General features: G+C 30.5%; 1 protein-coding gene across 5 annotated transcripts; it reads right to left on the bottom strand.

The window, feature by feature from the left end:
• Positions 1-1,439: 1,439 nt before the first annotated feature.
• On the bottom strand, positions 1,440-6,595 carry LOC100819448 (uncharacterized). Of its 5 annotated transcripts, XR_416911.4 has the most exons (7): positions 5,752-6,593; positions 4,419-4,873; positions 3,853-3,956; positions 3,634-3,700; positions 3,448-3,523; positions 2,270-2,435; positions 1,440-1,664 (listed from the first exon to the last, which is right to left on the bottom strand). XR_416911.4 is itself a non-coding variant. In XM_006591196.4 (6 exons), the coding sequence occupies exons 1-5, from the start codon at positions 6,494-6,496 to the stop codon at positions 3,485-3,487; spliced, it is 1,410 nt and encodes a 469-aa protein (XP_006591259.2). In that variant the 5' UTR covers positions 6,497-6,595; the 3' UTR covers positions 2,033-2,435; positions 3,448-3,484. The 5 variants fall into 5 exon arrangements, 1 of the variants encoding a protein (XP_006591259.2); XM_006591196.4 differs by lacking the exon at positions 1,440-1,664 and having other exon boundaries at positions 2,033-2,435; positions 5,752-6,595; XR_001383561.3 differs by lacking the exons at positions 1,440-1,664; positions 2,270-2,435; positions 3,448-3,523 and adding an exon at positions 4,066-4,236 and having other exon boundaries at positions 3,681-3,700; positions 4,327-4,873; positions 5,752-6,594.
• Positions 6,596-19,716: the final 13,121 nt, after the last annotated feature.

Here is a 19,716-nt window from a genome sequence, read left to right as displayed (position 1 = left end):
ATTTGTTTTTTCTTTTATTTTCACTTAGAAACACGATTACTTGCTAATTATAATTATAAATTACAAAATGTATTTGCAAGTGAAATGATCTATATAGTTTACCAGTCCAACAATTGCATAAATTCCTCATTGAATCAACCCTACTCATATATAAAAATCAAAGGATAAATAGTTATTTTTGTTCAAAAGTATGTAATGTTAACAATTATGTCATCGAAAGATAAAAAAAGAAAATTCATTCCCCAAAAATATAAAAACTGAAACAAATTCATTCTCACCGTTAACATTAAAGAACTCACATACGTGACGGGCAAGGTTAAAAATGTCATGGAATTGATACTCATGTGAACATAGAAACTAAAATTATTAACAAATGCATCCATAAATTTAACAACTTATTAACATTTTCGTCCTTTAGAAATATAACTTACTAAAAAATATATCAATTAAATATATAATCCTAATTAGTTGCCATCAGTAACAAAATACATGCACCAACAACATATTAAACTTAGAAATTCTAATTTTGTTGTTGTAAATATTTATTATAATTATAATTATATTTATAATGTCAACTTATTACAAAGGAATCAACACATAAGAGTAGACAAGGCATGAGTAGGTTCTCAAATAAAAAATAAGTTTATCAAAATTTAAATAGATCATCCACAAGTAATATAAAACAAACATGAAAATTTTAACAACTAAAACTACAATGCTTTTATAATTTGTCTAACTCAGTAAATAACCATCTATATTAATATAATTATAATATATTATAACTTCTCCAAGTTCAATTTGCAAATATTTATTATTTATTATAATTATAATGTATTATAACTTCTCCAAACTCAATTAGTGACCTATATAATTATAATGCATTATAATAATTATTTGTAAATTGAGCTCAGGAAAGCTATAATACATTATAATTATATAAATGATCATTAACTTAGCTTAAAAAAGTTATAAAAATGTAATTTTGATTGTTAAACCTCTCATGTTTATTTGCATGTTTATTTTCTTCTATTTATAGATAATATATTTAAGATTTAACAAACTAATTTTTTATTTAAAAACCTATCTCGCATTGTCTCATCTTGAATCTTGATTCATCTTTGATAAATTAACATTATAAATATAATTATAATTTTAATACATTATAATAAATATTTACAATAACAAAATTAGAAACTTTTAAGTCTAATGTATTGTTAGTATATGTATCTTATTAATAATGTCAACTAATTAAGTTTATATATTTGTCAATAAATTATTTTTTTCATCTTTTAAGGATGAATTTATCTACGTCACATACTTTCATGAACGAAAATGGTATTTACCCAAAATTAAATTATAATGCAAACCAGACTACTTTCGAGGCCCAATCGCCCATACATAGTTCCAAATCATAGAAAAGAAAATAAGACAAAATCATATGAAAATTCAAGGTCATGCTGTTATGACTTAATTACTTGACAAAAGTCATACGTTGCATTAAAAATTTACATAGCTATCATACTCAGCCTTATCAAGGAATAATTGCATATCCAGATGAAACGAAAAATAACATCATACGAAATTCAACGTTAAGTAAAAACTAAGACCTCGAAATTGCCATGATTCGTCATCTTTTCTTACCGAGCATACCATAATGGGGGAACCTGAAATATAAACCGCAAGTTTATATAACTTTTCACGTAAGAAACCCTTCGTTACCATTAGTCAAAATGCTTGTGCAATTTGTTCATAATGTTTTGAACAACGTTACAAAGTTCAATTTGTTCATCTATAGATGCAGCAATTTTTATGGGAAAACTCCACAAACAGTAACTGCCAAAATGAATGCAGGCAGAAGCAGAACTAATACAAACATCAACTTGCCAAAATAATTGCATGCACTACAATTTGTTCCATATTCTCTCTAGTTGTCACCATTGTCTTCTGATTTTAGGGCAGACACATGGCATGGTAAAGTGGCAAGTCCAAGACAGTTGATTTTTCACCAAGATAAGAAAACGGTACCACAATATTGAAGTTTCTATCCTTCGATTTCTTTATTCAAAATTAGTAGCAAGAAAATTAAAATCTCCTTGGGCGTTTAAGATGCAGGAGTTCATTACAAGGTGTTGACACCATGACAAGAAACCTTACTCTACTTAATGATTACAAGCTACTTTAAAACATGAAACAGGTAACAACCACAAAACTTATAGATATATTAATGCTATATGCATGCATCATCAAAACCTGCAATTTCAAATCCAACCTTCAGCTGAGCCACTGAAACCAGAACCCAGTGATGAATGACGTGTTTGAAAAGGCCCATGCGTGGGCCTTGGATACCAGTTGGTCCTCACTAACTGTACTATTTGGATGGTGTTTCAAAAAAGCTTGATTGCATAGAGAGAAGCTGCTCTCAAAATTGTCATTACCTGAAAGTATTAAAATTCTTGCAGATAAGAAAACTGTAATGTTGTTTATCGCATATAGGCCAACTTGACCCTCCAACAGACTATGAAGTATGAACCAGGGATCAGAGAGGCAAAGAGCAAAAAACTCTCAAGTCTCAATACACTAAGACATCCAGGATCACAAAACTACATGATATCAATTTAGAATGCATTTTACCAACTCCCGATATTATTATAATTTTCATCACATGTAGCAAGCTTTACATGTTCCAATTTACAATTTGTAGAGTTTCATGGCATTGCTGTTTAGTGACAGTGGTGTCATGGAAGTATGGCCTGATGGATGGTTAGCTTGTATTGAGGGTTGGGGGGAGGTATTTTGGAGTTTGTCTAAAAAAAATGTTTTCAAAAAACTAAACCAGGTCCTGATTTGGTTAGTGTGTTGCAGTGAAACAGAGAAGCAATCCTTTTTTCATCTCCATCACTGGTGCATCTCTTCTCTGTCTCCATCTCATGTTCTGTCTACACTGTCAATTCTGCATCCTCTGACAACTCATTCTTCTGCGGAAACTCCAAACATCAGCCTGTTAGACATTTACATCTCACTTCTCACCACCTCTCTGTTTTCTCACACAAAACCACCAACCCATGATCCAAGCCAAAATCCCAAACAGTTGATTCTCTTCAACTATACAACACGTGAATCCACCATAAACAGACCCAATTTACAGAACAATTTTAATCACCTTGAATCCTTCACCTTTGGGGACAGAGAAGGGATGCACCATCAAGCCTTTATAAACTAAGTGTCTAGGAAAAACAAATACAAGTATATCTTTCGTGGAAATACATGAAAATACAATAGGAAAAAAAAGAACAGAATCATTACAATGCTACATTGACCCAATTCAGTATTGGTGAATACAACCATAAATCTCAATACAGAAAGAATCAAGCAAGAATAGAAAATGCACATATAATATCAACCTAAGTTAATAGAAATAATTTTAAAGGGAAAATGAATAAAAAATACCTGACCAAGATATACACATGAAAGTAGCACACTAGTGTCACCGTATCATGTTTCTCCACTTATCCTTCAGATCAACCTTAAAGATAAATTTATACAAAAAAACAAAAATCAGTGTTATATTACAGGTACAAGTCCAGAAAGAAATATGACAACATGACAAAGCATTTTGGGGCATAGATTGCATACTCCACTTCTATTTTCAAATACGTTACTGTAAAAACTTCGGATTGATGCCCAGTTTCCTTCTCCAAACCTGTGTAAGAAGAAATATGGTAAATGAGAACATGTAATCATAATGTACAAAACTGTTACTAAATTGATTAGCTTTCAATTGCAATTATAACTTATAGCTATGGCAGTTCACCAGGAAAATTATGGTTTAACAAGTTTACAACAAGCACATACATTTTTACACCAGCCCTTAGTGTTTCTTCTTCCAACGAACTCCATTTCCTTTTCCTCCTCCTTGGCTGTCTTGCTTGTGGCGAGTTGTCTACTGAATCCTCCCACTGGAAAAAAGAAGGAAACAACTAATATGCCAATGCAAAAATCAAAATGATATAAAATACAAGTACAAAGTATCAACAACAAGAAAAAAGAATCCATAAAAAAAAATACTCTTAACCATCGGCATGATCAATATTGTCTTTGTGGATCCACATATGGAATCCATAGGCCACTGGATCAAGTGGAAGCAAGGTTTCAAATTGTGGTTTCCACATCATGATCGCAATTGCTGCTATACCAGTCACATTGTATTGCAATTGTTTACAACTTTTCTAACCACAACTGCAATAAAAAAACCATGGGCGATGGTAATCCTTCTGGGAGAACTTTCTCCAGGAGACAACAAGCATTTTTCTGTGTGAAAAAAATTACCTTGACCAAGACTCCATCCTTTAGATCAAAACCTGGACCCTTGCTAACAGTTAAATATTAAAAGTAATCTGCTAATAGATAAACATGATTACCTCAAAGGTACGAGCACTTATGTTCTGTTCCATCAAGTAGGGCTGATGAATATTACTACAATGAACAAAAGACTTCTTCCCAAGATTGACATCATTAGGCTGAAAAGGTACAATACTCTGACAAACATCTGGATCCTGTACTTCTACATCTTCATGTTGGTTTTCAATCAGTGGCTCAGTTTTTGTATCACTAGTTGCCAATTTGGATCTTACAACATCAGATATATGCAATGCATGGGGAAGAGGATCCTTAACCAACGCTCGTAACTCCAAAGAACTTGATTTTAGGGATTCCCGAACTTTTTTAACTTCAGCACTAGGCACAGGATCATGTTTGCTCCATGATTTGGTTGCCTTCACTTCCTTCGGACTAGATATTTCAACTCCCCTTCCCCTATGAGATGCACGAAATGCAGAGTGTTTGTGTTTAAGCTGAGAATTCCGCTTTGGAATTGCTATTGGGGACACAGTATGATAAAAAAAAAATAAGTAAATAACAGTAAAACAGTTGTAAGCGTAGCAGTTATTCAACAGTGTTCTGAGTTCATCATTTAAGTTTATTTCAAATAATGAATGATCTATTTTAACAAGAGCAGAACATTTTTCTAAAGTTTAAGCTGATTTTAATTGACAAAATCCTGCAGTGAGTGGGGACACGAAGGTAAGCAAAAAATATGTGATCTCCAATCAATTTCAGTCAATTGTAGAGAGTATCTTCAAAAGAGTGTCTTAGAGAATATGATCATGCTAGCATTCCTCAAAATACAATTTCTAGGGTACTAGAGAAAATACTCACATATTCGGACACACAGTACAAATAAACAGCACACATTTCAAAAATGTTGACAAGCAAAAACAAAGAAACCTCGATAAAACACAGTGGAAGCAAAATATGGAACACTACTTCCACAATCACTATCACACACCTTTACAACCTTTAAACAAACATCATTCCAAATCGAAATTCAAATGAACACTCACAGTTATATATATATATATATATATATATATATATATATATATATATATATATATATATATGTGTGTGTGTGTGTGTGTGTGTGTGTGTGTGTGTGTGTGTGTGTGTGTGTGTGTAAAACACAGTGGAGGGAAAATATGGAACACTACTTCCACAATCTCTATCACACACCTTTACACCCTTTAAACAAACATCATTCCAAATCGAAATTCAAATGAACACTCACAGATATATATATATATATATATATATATATATATATATATATATATATATATATATATATATATATATGTGTGTGTGTGTGTGTGTGTGTGTGTGTGTGTGTGTGTGTATAAGGAAGAAAAAACCTACCTTTATCCCTCCGAGGAGATAAGTCAAACCCACCCACTTCCTGATTCGCATCAACACTCTCTTCCAATGGTTCCTGATTCTCACCATGCATTGCCACATCCTCCATGCATGCACCATCATCATGATCATCACATATATTATCATTATCATCATTATCACGAGCACCTTCATCCTTATTCTTCTCCTTCGCCGCAACAGTTTCCAAAAACGAAGGCCCCATCGCTCCCCACGCTTCCTTCAAAAACACCCTCACCTCTTTCATTGCGTCCCTCCGACTATTCAACCCCACCAGCCTCTGGCGAGCCCTAGAATCCCCGAACGCGTCCTCGACGACGTCGCGCCACCGCGCCAGCTCGCCGGAGACCAGCCGGCTCCAGCGCGCCTTCAGCGCCGACACGCGGCCGCGCCAGATCCGCCGCACGGCTCCGGCGTACTCGCCATCGATGTCTTCGGGGCACGCGGCGAGGTACTTTACGGTGCACTCCACGGCGACTGCGCAGTACGCGCGGCGGTGCGCGTCGGAGACAGGGGCACTGGGTTCGAGGAGTTCGAGGATGTCGAGCGCGGTTTCGGAGAGTGTGGCTGTGCGGAGGAGGGTTTGGAGGGTGCGGAGGAGGAGGGTTTTCTTGAGGCGGGGGGAGGCGGTAGAGAGAGGGAGGGCGGCTAGGGTTTTTTGGATTAGGGAATCGGGGACGGAGCTGCGGAGTAGGAACTCCGTCACCCACTGGGAAATGTCGCTGTCCATTTCTTCTCCGATTTTCAAAGTTGGGAAATTGCGCTCATGGATTAGGGATTTGGGGAGGGAAAAAAAATTTGTGTTTTTAACTGTTGTGTATTGTTGATTGCCACATGTCGCCATCTCCAAAAGAAAAGAATATAAGGTTTTCCCTTGACACATGTCACCATCTCCTAAAACTTTTACTCTTCAAAACTTTTCTTTCTTTCTTTCTAGGATTTTTGGATTCTATAATTTGTAAAAATATTCTTCGTCATGTGTATCTGTTAAAATAGATATGTGAATAATATATTAAGTTTCATAAACACAAATAGCTTTTTATATTAGATAATATAAAGTTATTCTCAAATCAAAAATACATTTTTAAATTATGCCGTGTTCTAAATAGGAATGACAAAAATACTCGCATGCAAATAAAATTGACAATCAATAAAAGGTGGATACTTAAATGGTTATTTGTGCATAATTAGACAACTCCGTTGTTCGTTAATAAACAATGTGGGAACGAAGAGCAAAGTACCAGTCTCACGGGTACTAATTAAATACCTGTTATAATAAATTTACTTAAATATTTTATTTAAATAATTTTGTTTGGACTTCTACTGAAAACTAAAGTAATGTATCTTAGTAAATTTTGTTTGGACTTATGAGATTAAATTATTTTAGTTTATTATCTTTTGTTTAAACTTATGACATTGAAGCATTTTAAATATTTGAATAATATGAATAAAATTATTTACAAATTGTGTAGAGTAATTTATAAAATTATTAATTAAATAATTTTAGTTCGGATCATTAAACTAATATTTTGAAGAAAATATTAAAATAAATAGAAATTATAATTATATTATATTTTTTCTGGTAAATATCCATGAATGTATGCGGATATACATGGATATTAAAAATATTTGTGATTACCTATTTAACCTGGGTCGAATATTTAGTTGGCAAGATCGACAACATATAATTATTATGCATATCCCTCCGGATATCATCTCTATTTCTAAATAGTAAAATAGATAAAACTTTAGCTTTATACACAAAATAAAATTGTCACTATTTACAAAAATAATTATTCAAAAGCTTTATAAACGTATTTTTTTATTGGAAACTTTTAATAATTTTTATTTATATTTCAACTATACTTTTTTAATGCGTATTTTTCAACTATCTTAATAAATATTTTATTTGAGTTATTTTATAGAATCAGTTACTTTTAAATTTTTAAAAGAAGATTAAAAAAATAAAATGTACGTCAAATCAAGAGTAATAGATTAATTTTTTTGATAAAATTATATTTATTAAATTAAGTTTAAAATGTAATTGTAAATTATATTTTTAAAGTTTATTTTAATTTTTATTTAATATAATATTTGTATGTGTAATCAAGTTAGTTTACAAAAATAGGAAGAAAAAGAAAAAAAAACAATAATCAAAATAAAAATGAAAGGTAAAAATCATTTTTGTTCTTAAATGTGTAATTCGATGACAAATTCATTCCTAAAAGATTAAAATTCAAAATTTAGTCTCCGAAAGTATAAAAAGTATAACAAATTTATCATATTGTTAACTTATGTCCGTTACCATTAATAACATAGTCTGCGTGACACGGAATGACGAATTTCTCACAAAATCGATTGCCAACGTGATCATGTTGAATAAATTGGATGAAAATGTCTATAAATTACCACTATTGGACTTAAATGTCAGTAATCTTTTGTTAGAAAAAAATGTTAGTAATTTTTTTTAACCAAAATGTCAATACGTTTTTCTTAGACCAAAATGTGAGTAAGTTATCATTATTAGACAAGAATATCAGTCATTTTTTATTGTATCAAAATGTCAATAATTTTTTGTTAGACCTAAATATCAGTATATTTCTATTGGACTAATTTGTTAGTGATGCAATCATACTCCCCAAGGGTATTGGATAAAAGACTCATTTTTAAGAGGATTGGGCTAGAGCTGCTAAAGAAGGCCCTAGGATTTTCATGAACCTCAGGGTAGATTTATGAGTCCATAGGCCAAGGTTGGGTCCACTCTTCTTTGTAAATATTAGAATAGGTTTTTTCATCTTTTGGGCCTTGTATTTTGGCCATTCTAGTAGTATAGGGTTTTAGCCTTCTATTTCAGGGCATTTTGAGTAGTCTTTGTAGAATGGACTTTTTTGTATTTTCATGTATTTTGGCATGGGGGTGAGCTTAACTATTATAGGGGGTGTGTAGCTAAGTTCTAGCTTCTCATCTCAAGAATGTGAGTTTAGCTATTAGAGGGGTATGTGTAGTAAAGCTCTAGCTTCTCTAAGAATCTTCTCAAGGAAGCTTCTCAAGGAAGTTTCTCAAGGCAACTTCTTTCTCAAGGAAGTTTCTCAAGGAAGATTCTCAAGGATGTGAGCTTAGTTATTAGAGAGGTGTGTGTAGCTAAGTTATAGCTTCTCAAGGAAGTTTCTCAAGGAAGCTACCTAGGCTATAAATAGAAGCATGTGTAACACTTGTTGTAATGTTGATGAATGAGAGTCTTGTGAGACACACTTCAAAGTTCAACTTCTCTCCCTCTTTTCCTCCTTCAATTTCGTGCTCCCTCCTCTCTCTTTCTCTCTTTCTTTCTTTTCCTCCAATGAAGCTGTCTCTCTAAGCTTCTTATCCAAGGCACTCTCTTGGTGGTGAAGCTCTTTCTTCCATTGCTTATTCCCTAGTGGATGAGGTCTCCTCTCATCTCTTCTCCTTTATCTTTCGCTGCATCTCCATGGTGGAAAATCACCATCGAAGGACCTCATTGAAGCTCAAAGATCTAGCCTCCATAGAAGCTTCACAAGCAAGCTTCCATCAAGTGATCGGAGCACAAGAGCTTCAAGTAGGTGCTCCTTATACCTCCATTAATTTTCAACTTTATCTTCTCCTCCATTGTTGTTTCTTTATTTTTCTCCATGTATCTCCTCACATGTCTTGTGCTAAATGTTGTTAACATGATTCTTTAGAATTTCCACTGATTAAACTTGCTATAGAAGCTAGATTTGATTTTTCTATGGTTCAAATTTCTTGTTCTTGTTCTTGAACCATGAATTGTGTTGAGTTTAGGTTCCTTTGAGTTTTGTCTTTCTATTTTTTTGTGACTGAAACCTAAACCATAAAATTCTTACAAAAACATTAAAGTAGAAGAAAACCTAAAAAATCTAGAGTGACTTGTTCACCTATTGTAGTTTGTCATGGAAGTCATGTCTAGTCGTGAAACTTGTCATATAAGATTTCTTATGTTGTGCTGAATTTTATTTTTCTTGTTTCTTTGTCTAACTCATTTTTTCACGAGTGTATGAAATTCTTTTATCCTATTAGTTGATTTGATTCAAATCTTGCATGTTAATTAGTCCTTAACATGTTCATGCAAAATTCTTAGGGAGTCTTTGATTGTGAACCTTTTCTTGAACTTTTAGGTTTCCTTATGATTGTGTTTATTGTGAATTTGAGTTTTGCTGGTTGAATTGTTGGCTGAAATTTTGATCCTAAGTGAATATTGAACTCCTAAAACTATGGTAAACAAGCCTAGTGAGTTCAACATACATAGGAAGGTTAAAAGTAAGCTCAAGGCAATCAATATACCATGCTTAAAAAGATTCAAAGTCTAAAATCGTTGGTGCTGGCAACTTGAACATACAAACTTATAAAAATTACTGGGAATTTGTCACTGTGAATTTTGAGCTGAACTTTTTACTTAATTTTCTATAAATTTGGAAAAAAATTATAAAAAAAGAACCAAGTGATTTGTATAAAAGGAAAAAATACGAAAAATCACACAAGTTGGCAGAAAAATCAATATACAGGAAAAAAAAGTCAAAGGGAAGTGTGCTTGTTGTTTTGGCTCAAAATTTGTTCTATAATTGGTGCCTATTTTATAGCAATCTTAGTTCTGAAATTTCAATTGAAAATGAGTGTGAAAACAATTTCCAAAATTAGAGGTTTGTTGAGTCTTTTTTTTAGTTTTTTTACTCTACTCTAGACTCATTCTAAGTTTCTCTTTGCCTAGCTTGCTTCTATGTCCTTTTCATTGCTTTAATTGTTGAATAATCCTTGAAAATTTGTCTTGTTAAAAATCTATTGGTTTAACTTTCATTTAATTTTCTGGTCTTTGGTTATTGCTTGTCTCTTTGTTTCCTTGTTTGTGAGTTGCCATATAGAGAATTTGAAAGGAGGATTGGTGTCATCCATTGAAGAATTTCAGTCAAGAAGCAAGAGGTCAACCACTTTAAGAGCTATTGGACTAAAAAACACTCCAAATTGAGTGAAACACCAAAGAGAGAATAGCCACCAAAATTGAGGACCTTTTTGTAATTAGCAATTTATTTGTAATTGGACACTTGTATGTTTACCTTCATTATTTTCAAATTTTGTAATAAAAGGCCTTTCATTGGAAGTAAGTTGGGAGCCTCCAATAGGTCATCCTACTTCCATTTGTGTGTAATAATTTTAGGCAATTTTCCCTTAGGATAGTGAGTGCTTTGTTGGGAACCTTAAATGAGGTCATCCAAACACTCTTAGGATCCACCTAATTTACATCTCTTGCACTTTAATTTTTTTCTTATTTACATAGCTTATTTTCTTTACTAGTCTCGCCTAGTTTATCTTGTTATTGCATAATACTTTCTTCTTGCTTATCATGCTTATCTTGAGTTCTTTTAAACTCTAACTTTTACCTTTTGCAAACGCCAAACAATAAAGAACCACAACTTAGGAACCAACATGAGTCATCATTCATCTAGTATTAATGGTGAGGGTACTAGTCATAAGGACCCTCTATCTAGAATCTTAGATGAGTTGAGTTCCCTCAAGTTATGGAAAGAAAAACTAAAAAGAAAAGAAAAAGGAAAAGATAGGGTAGAAATAAATCAAGATGAGAGAGAACAAATAAGGGAAGAAGAAAGAAGGAAAATACTAAAAGAGTTAAGAAAACAAAAACATGTCTCCTAGTAATCATGACTCTTGCAAGAGCATAACTGAAGAACTTTGTGACTATTGTGAAGGAAGGCATAGGTCACATCTTAGACCTCACTCCCATAGGAGAGAAAAGGAAAGAAAGCCTCAAGAGGCTAACATTAACCTCTCATACTTCCATGGGAAGGACAATATAGAGGCTTACTTAGATTGAGAAATAAGGGTAGAGCAACAACTTAAAAGGAAATCTACTTCAAAATCTTATGTCTCTCACTCGTATCCAAAGAAATACTAAGGTCAAGAAATCTTAGAGGCGGCACCTTCTAAGCCCAAAGATAATAAGGGGAAGACAATTGAAAAGCAACCCCCTAAGGCTAGTATGCAAGAGAAGACTAGCTCTATAAAGTGCTTTAAATGTCTTGGAAGAGGACACATTACTTCTCAATGCCCCATCAAGAAAACCATGATTATGAGGGGCCAAGACATTTATAGTAGTCAAGATGAGGCTACTACTTCACCTTCCTCTAGTGAAAGTGAAAAAGCAAAAATGGAAGAATCTAGTGAAGAAATATACCCCCAAGAAGAAGGACAACCTTTAATGGTTAAGGAGGAGTGGAAGGAGGTAAGTGTCTTCTCCAATAGGTTAGCTAAGAAGGAAAGTCATTTTGCAATAAAGACAAAAATTAAAGAAACTTCCCCTCTTAGACAACCTCCACATCTTCTCCTTTGTAAAAAGACACTTGTTAGCACTGTCACACCTCTTGGGCTTGAGGTTATTCCTCAAGTAAAGAAGTTGTTGGATGAGGGTTTCGTTCCTAAGAGCTTAAATCCTTGTGCTTTGTTGGTGCCCAAAATAGGTATTATTAGGCACCAAATCCCTAAAATAAGTGATATGATGAATGTGTTGAGTGTTGCAACCCTTTTTTGTAAAATCACTCATGCATCCAACATCTTATTGATTTGTGTACATAGGGACCCATTATGTAGGTTTGTTCTTATTTTTGGTTTTAATACAAACCTAGGTGCTCATATGGGACACCTTAGGTTTGTCGTACTTTTTTATAGGAATAATCAACATGAAAACACAGAAAAAAGGTACGTTTTATTGCATTACTTTACTTAATTTTTTAAATAGTGATCAAGGGGTTCTTACAGACCCAAAGAGAATAAAGGTCATTCCTGATTGGCCCACTCCACCAAGTATAAACGAAATTTGGGGTTGCCATGACTTAACAAACTTTTACAAAAGGTTTGTCCCATATTTTTCTATACTTGTAGTACCACTCATTGAATTGGTGAGAAACCATGTTCCCTCGTGGGAAGATGCCCAGGAAAGGGGTTTTCAAACCTGACCCTACTCTAACATACTCAACACCACTAATATATATGTTTTTATTCTTTTTACAGGTGTCGAGGGAAGTAACCCAGAGTATCAAGAACCTTGGGATTTGAGGTCAAATCCTTTCCAAGGGTGAGGGGATGATGCAATCCTACCCCCAAGGGTATTGGATAGAAGACTCATTTTTAAGAGGATTGGGCTAGAGGTGCTAAAGAAGGCTCTAGGGTTTTCATGAACCTTATGATAGATTTCTGAGCCCATAGGCCAAGGTTGGATCCACTCTTGTTTGTAAATATTAGAATAGGTTTTTCCTTCTTTTGGGTCTTGTATTTTGGCCTTTCTAGTAATATAGGGTTTTAGCCTTATATTTCAGGGCATTTTGAGTAGTCTTTGTAGTAGGGACTTTTTTGTATTTTCATGTATTTTGACATGGGGGTGAGCTTAGCTATTATAGGGGGTGTGTAGCTAAGTTCTAGCTCCTCATCTCAAGGAGGTGAGCTTAGCTATTAGAGGGATGTATGTAGCTAAGCTTTAACTTCTCTAGGAAGCTTCTCAAGGAAGCTTCTCAAGGAAGCTTCTCAAGGAAATTTCTCAAGGAAGCTTATTTCTCAAGGAAGTTTCTCAAGAAAGCTTCTCAAGGAGGTGAACTTAGTTATTAGAGGGGTGTGTGTAATTAAGTTCTAGCTTTTTAAGGAAGTTTCTCAAGGAAACTTCTCAAGGAAGCTACCTAAGTTATAAATAGAAGCATGTGTAACACTTATTGTAACTTCGATGATTATGAGTCTTGTGAGACACACTTCAAAGTTCAACTTCTCTCCTTCTTTTCCTCCTTCAATTTTGTGCTCCCCCCTATCTCTTTCTTTTCCTCAATTGAAGCTTCCTCTCTAAGCTTCTTATCCAAGACACTCTCTTAGTGGTGAAACTCCTTCTTCCATAGCTTATTCCCTAGTGGATGACGCCTTCCACTCATCTCTTCTCCTTTATCTTCCGCTGCATCTCCATGGTGGAAAATCACCATTGATGGACATCATTGAAGCTCAAAGATCCAGTCTCCATAGAAGCTTCACAAGCAAGCTTCGATTAGTTAGACCACAAATTTCATTTTATTTAAGGGTAAAATATAATTTTAAGGTAAAGTTTCGCCTTTTTTTATCGTTACAAGCATAATATTATAATAATCACTTCAAAAAATTGACAAACATAATTTAAAAGAAATATAATAATAACCATAATATTAATTAACAATCATAATTTGTTTATCACAATAGAAATTATCCAAAATAAACATTCTATCAATTTACCTAAGTAAACATTGTATCAGTGTACCAATCATTACAAATTTATCCAAATTATAATAATTAGTCATAATCTACTATAAATAAAAGATAAACATATATCATATACCAAGATTGTCCGACCGCCAAAATTCGAAGAAGTGAAATATGAGTTAACATATTTTTATATAATATTTAGCATATTGTTATTATAAATATTTAAAAAAAAACTAAATATCATGTCAACAAAATGTCAATAATATAATATAAATAAAATAATAGTTATTTGTATGATTATATATGTTATTATAAATTGTAGAATATTTTTTTTACAATTGAAGATTTTCTTAGAAAATTATAAAATAATAATATATAATATTAATAAAAGATAATTATTATAAAAATATATAATAAAGAGTGAGAGATATAATGAAGGAAAATAGTATGAAAGTGTCTCAGGGAATGGAGTGAGAGAGACAAATTTGTCTCAAGAAAGTGTGATGCACTGGTAAATTGATCTATGCAAGATAAAAAATTATAAATTTAGTTCTTAAATGCACAAAAAGTGTGAAAATTAGTCATTTTGTTAAATTTGAGATTGTTTTATCATTAAGTAATGTTTAAAGACCGATTTAACAATAAGTTATATTTTTTCAAGGACTAATTAAATTCCAAAATTTAAAGATCAATTTATCATTAAATTGTTTGCAGAATTAATTTTGCACACATTTTGCATATTAATTAAGATACTAAATTTGAATTTTTCATATTTTAGGAACCAATTTACCAATGTCTCAAACTTTTAAAGACAAATTTCACTTTTGACACCCCCCTCAAAAAAAAGAAGAAGAAGAAGGCAACATGAGGTGAAAGACGAGAAAGAGAGGAATGCTTATAGGTGACAAATGTGGGATTTTTCCGTAAATACACATTCTCTCTCCTACTTTTTTCTAATCTATACTACTTCGTAATTTAATTTCCAATATACATTACTTGAGACTTTCTCTCTCCTTTTTGTCTTTTTTTAATTTAAAACATTATACAATATAAATATTATATTATATAATTTTTAATTGGTTTTAAAATTACTTATTTTTTAAGTTAAATTTTATAATTTTGTTTTTTATTTTTTTAAAGAAAAAATATACAGATAAAGAAAAATAAAAAAATTGGATAAAATTTGAGTATAACTTTTTAGTTACTTTGTATGTACTTTTGTAGTTAAATTTATGTGCTGTTGATATTTTTTTTGTTATGTTCGTTAATTAAAAAAAATAAGAAAATTAGTTAGTAGTATTAAAATAAACTAAAAAACACAGTAAAAAATAATTGATACATCTATCTTATACAATAGACATAAAATTTTAAAGAGTAGTAATTGCTATATTGAAAATATCTTTAAAAATATTTATTGAGAATATCTTTAAATAAAAATATATTGAAAATATCTTTAAAAATATTTATTTAGCAATTATTTTTTGCTTAAGTGATAAGAATTGATATTTTTATTATTTATGACTTACATATATGAAAAGAAAAGATTAAAATATCCAAAATATACTGATATCTGCTAAATATGAACTATTTTTTATAATAAAAATATATTGAAAATATCTTTAAAGATATTTAATTAACAATTATTTTTTGTTGCCACCTGAATCAATGTGGCAAGAGTATGAACGTAGGGTCCTGATCCAAGGAGAAAGAGGACGGCAAAGTGTCATCATGTTTCAACTCGCATTCCTACTGAGATGGATGAAGAAGAGAATGAACAAGAAAGTAGAAAAAAATGTGAAATTTGCCGTCAACGTGATCATATCACAATTGTCTAAACATATCTCTATCTTAAGTTTTTTCCTTAGTCAAATGTAATTGTTTAAGTATTTTATTGATAATGCAATATAATGTTAGGTTGTTAAACAAAGAGTATTCTCATTTTTAATTAAATCTAATGACATAAACAAACTAATTATATTTAGCAATATAATTATATTAAAAATAATTATATTAGAAAATTTAGATTTTAAATAAAAAATATTCACCTAAAAAATATGTTAAGTAAATTAAATAATAAAACAAAACTAATCCAAGGAGAAAGAGGACGGCAGGCAAAGGATCGTCTCATTTCAACTCGCATTCCTACTGAGATGGACTAGACATGGCAAGAAAACCCGTATCCGTGTGTACCCGCCCGAATCCGTCCCGACTTTGACGGGTAATACCCGAGTTGACCGGGTATGGGTTCGGGTACGGGTTTTTCCCGATAACCAAAAGTCGGGTACGGGTACAAGTATCAGATTACTAGACCCGTCCCGACCCCGAACCCGAACCCACCCGCCACTTAAAATTTTTAGAATTTTTGCATAATTTAATCAAAAGGAATAAATTTTTTATTACTAGTTAATTTTACTTTAGAATCTTTACATAATTTAATATTATTTTCTTAACTATTTTTGTAGACACATGCGCTACAATAAATTTATTGATATATAAGTAGTTAAAAATAAATATTTAACAATCAATTTATTTTTTCTAAAATCAAATTTTTAATATTTTTTTTTACAAAAAAATATTCTAAGTTAAGTTGTGTATGGGACGGGGTCGGGGATACTCGATACCCGACGGGTACGAGGATGGGACAATAAACTTAAACTCGTCGGGTATCGAGAGTATGGGGATATGTTGGGGAGTCGGGGTAAGGGGTTGGGGAGACAATACCCGTACCTGCCCCGTCCCATTGCCATGTCTAAGATGGACGAAGAAGAGAATGCACGGGAAAGTAGAAAAAAATGTAAAATTTGTTGTCAACATGATCATATCATATCACAATTGTCCTAACATATCTTAAGTTTTTTTCTTAACTAAGTGTAATTGTTTAAGTATTTTATTGATAATGCAATTTAAAGTTAGGTTGTTAAACAAAAATTATTCTCATTTTTAATTAAATCTAATGACATAAACAAACTAATTATATTTAGTAATATAATTATATTAAAAATAATTATATTAGAAAATTCAGATTTTAAATAAAAATATTCACCTAAAAAATATGTTAAGTAAATTAAATAATAAAACAAAAATAATTATATTTAATAATATCATTTTCTTTAAAAAAATTAAAAAAAAATTATAAAATTTAATTTAATAAATAAGTAATTTTAAAACCAATTAAAAAAATTATATAATATAATATTTGTATTTTATAATATTTTAAATAAAAAAAAACAAAAAGGAGAGAGAAAGTTGTAAGTAGTGTATATTGAAAATTAAATTGCAAAATAGTGTAAAAAAGTAGAAAAGAGAAGATGTATTTACAAAAAAAAAAAAAACCTGACAAATGCAATCTTAACATGTGACACTAAAGACAAAGACATACTTTTACAATATAGGTAATAGATTAATAGAATATCATTTTCTCTCTATTATTTTTTAATTCTTTTCTTTTTTTTCTATTTTCCCTCTCTTTCTTTTTATATTTTTTTTTCTCTTTCATATTTACACTTAATAAGACAAAAAAACTCTATCTTTCTATTAGTAAAAAATATTTATTATTGTTATCATTACTATTTTTTAAATAATAGTATATTATTATTGTTACTCTTAATAAAAAAGAATTTTCTCCTTACCACGTGTCATTTTTTTGTTACCTAAAATCTATTTATCTACTTATATCTCTATTAAAAGAAGGTTTTCCTTTGTCACATGTCATCATTTTCTGAAAAAAAATTTCCTTCAAAACTTTTCTCTCCCTTCCATTTTAATTCTTTTCTTTTATCTTTTTTTTTATTTTTCTCTCTCTTTCTTTTAATTTCTCTTATATATTTTTTCTCTTTCATATTTACGCTAAATAAGACAAAAAAATCTTATCATTTTATTAGTAAAAAACCTTTATTGTTTTATTATTATTATTATTACTCATTTTATCCCTATAGTTTTATCATTTGTACCTTTTAGTTCTTATAATTTTAAAGTGATTTTTAAGTTCCTATAATTTACCTTTTAATTCTCTTTTAGTACTTGTATTTTGAAAGTGGTTTTTTAGTCCTTATAATTTATTTTAATTTTCTTTTAGTCCTTATAGTTTGAAAGTGATATTTTTAGTCCATATATTTTATGTTTTAATTCTCTTTTAGTCCTTACCATCAAAATATGACTAATACTATCAATTACAATTAACTACAAAAATATTAGTAAGTAATTCGTAACTAATTTATCGCAAGATAATTTGTAATAAAAAATAGTTGATAATTTATAACTAATTTGTAGTTAATTATTTTTATATATTTTTTGTAGTAAGGACTAAAAGGTAATGAAAATACAAAATATAGGAACTAAAAATCACTTTCAAACTATAGAGACTAAAAGAAAATTAAAATGTAAATTATAAGAACTAAAAACATCACTTTCAAATTATATGAACTAAAAGGTATGAATCGTAAAACTATAGATACCAAATGAGTAATTTAACTTTCTTCTTCTTCTTATTATTATTATTTAATAGTGTATTACTATTATCATTACTCTTAATAAAAGAAATTTTTTCCTCACGTGTCATTTTATAGGTACTTTAAATCTATTTACTTTTATTAAAAGAAGGTTTTCCTTTGTCACATGTCACTATTACCTATAAAAAAATTTGCTTCAAAACTTTTCTTTCTTTCTAACCTTTCTCTCTTCTTTTGTAATTCTCTTAGTATATTTTTCCTCTTTTATATTTACACTTAATAGGACAAAAAAACTCTATTATTCTATTAGTAAAAAAACCTTTATTATTATTATTATTATTATTATTATTATTATTATTATTATTATTATTATTATTATTATTAAAAGGAATTTTCTCCTAATCACATGTCATTTTTTGGTTGCTTTAAAATTCTATAAAATTATTTTTATTTATAAATAGTATAAAATAAATTTAAATAGTTTAATAAATTTTATACAGATAACATAACTTGACATCATTCTTTTATACATATAAATTTTAGAATTTAATTTTTATGTAGGATTAGTATAAATCTATATTACCAATCACTAATAAATCATAATAAATATAATTTGTAAAAATAATTTGGTCGACATATAATTTTTAAATAATCATTATAAAATCTATTAACTTATCAGTAATTTATAACAGTCTAAAATCTCTTTTATATTCTTAAGAAAAAAAATCCCTTTTTTATTTTACGAAAATCATCAATTTTTACTATTCATTCATATACTATAATAACTAATTAATGCATGACCTTTTTTTCCCAGGAAATACAATAAACGCTCAAATATATTTTTTTTATCTATAATAAAAGAATGATGTCAAGTTATGCAATCTAAAAAAATGATGTCAAGTTGCAAATTTATATTTAAACTTTATATGTATAAATGAGTTCATTTAGGGTTGTTGTAAGTTTTTGGTTTTGATTTTTATTTTCAAATATAATTTTCAAAACCAACCAAAAACTTGGTTTTTTACGACGCATATTCTAAGACGGTTATGCAGAATCGTTTTAGAATGTCACACGGTAACAATTTTGTATTTAAGGAGATGAAATTTTTTTATGACGCACATTCTAAGACAATTTTGCATAACTGTCTTAGAATGTACGACGGTGGCAATTCTGTAATTAGGAGGAACGAAAACGATGACGTTTTTACACATAAAACCATCATCGTTTTTGTTCTCATAATTATAAA

The sequence above is a fragment of the Glycine max genome, chromosome 11 (assembly GCF_000004515.6).
Source record: "Glycine max cultivar Williams 82 chromosome 11, Glycine_max_v4.0, whole genome shotgun sequence".
NCBI classification, from domain to species: domain Eukaryota; kingdom Viridiplantae; phylum Streptophyta; class Magnoliopsida; order Fabales; family Fabaceae; genus Glycine; species Glycine max.
The sequence above is the reverse complement of the archived record's forward strand: the minus strand, read 5'-3'. Positions and strand labels throughout refer to the sequence as shown.

Excerpts from the sequence above, each read along its gene's own strand:
- LOC100819448 (XM_006591196.4), bottom strand. The coding sequence starts at position 6,496 with ATGGACAGCGACATTTCCCAGTGGGTGACGGAGTTCCTACTCCGCAGC. Across the intron at positions 3,957-4,418 it reads TAAGTGCTCGTACCTTTGAG|TGGGAGGATTCAGTAGACAA; the intron begins GTAATCATGTTT and ends TCTTTTTTCCAG. Across the intron at positions 3,524-3,633 it reads TATTTGAAAATAGAAGTGGA|GTTGATCTGAAGGATAAGTG; the intron begins GTATGCAATCTA and ends TTTATCTTTAAG.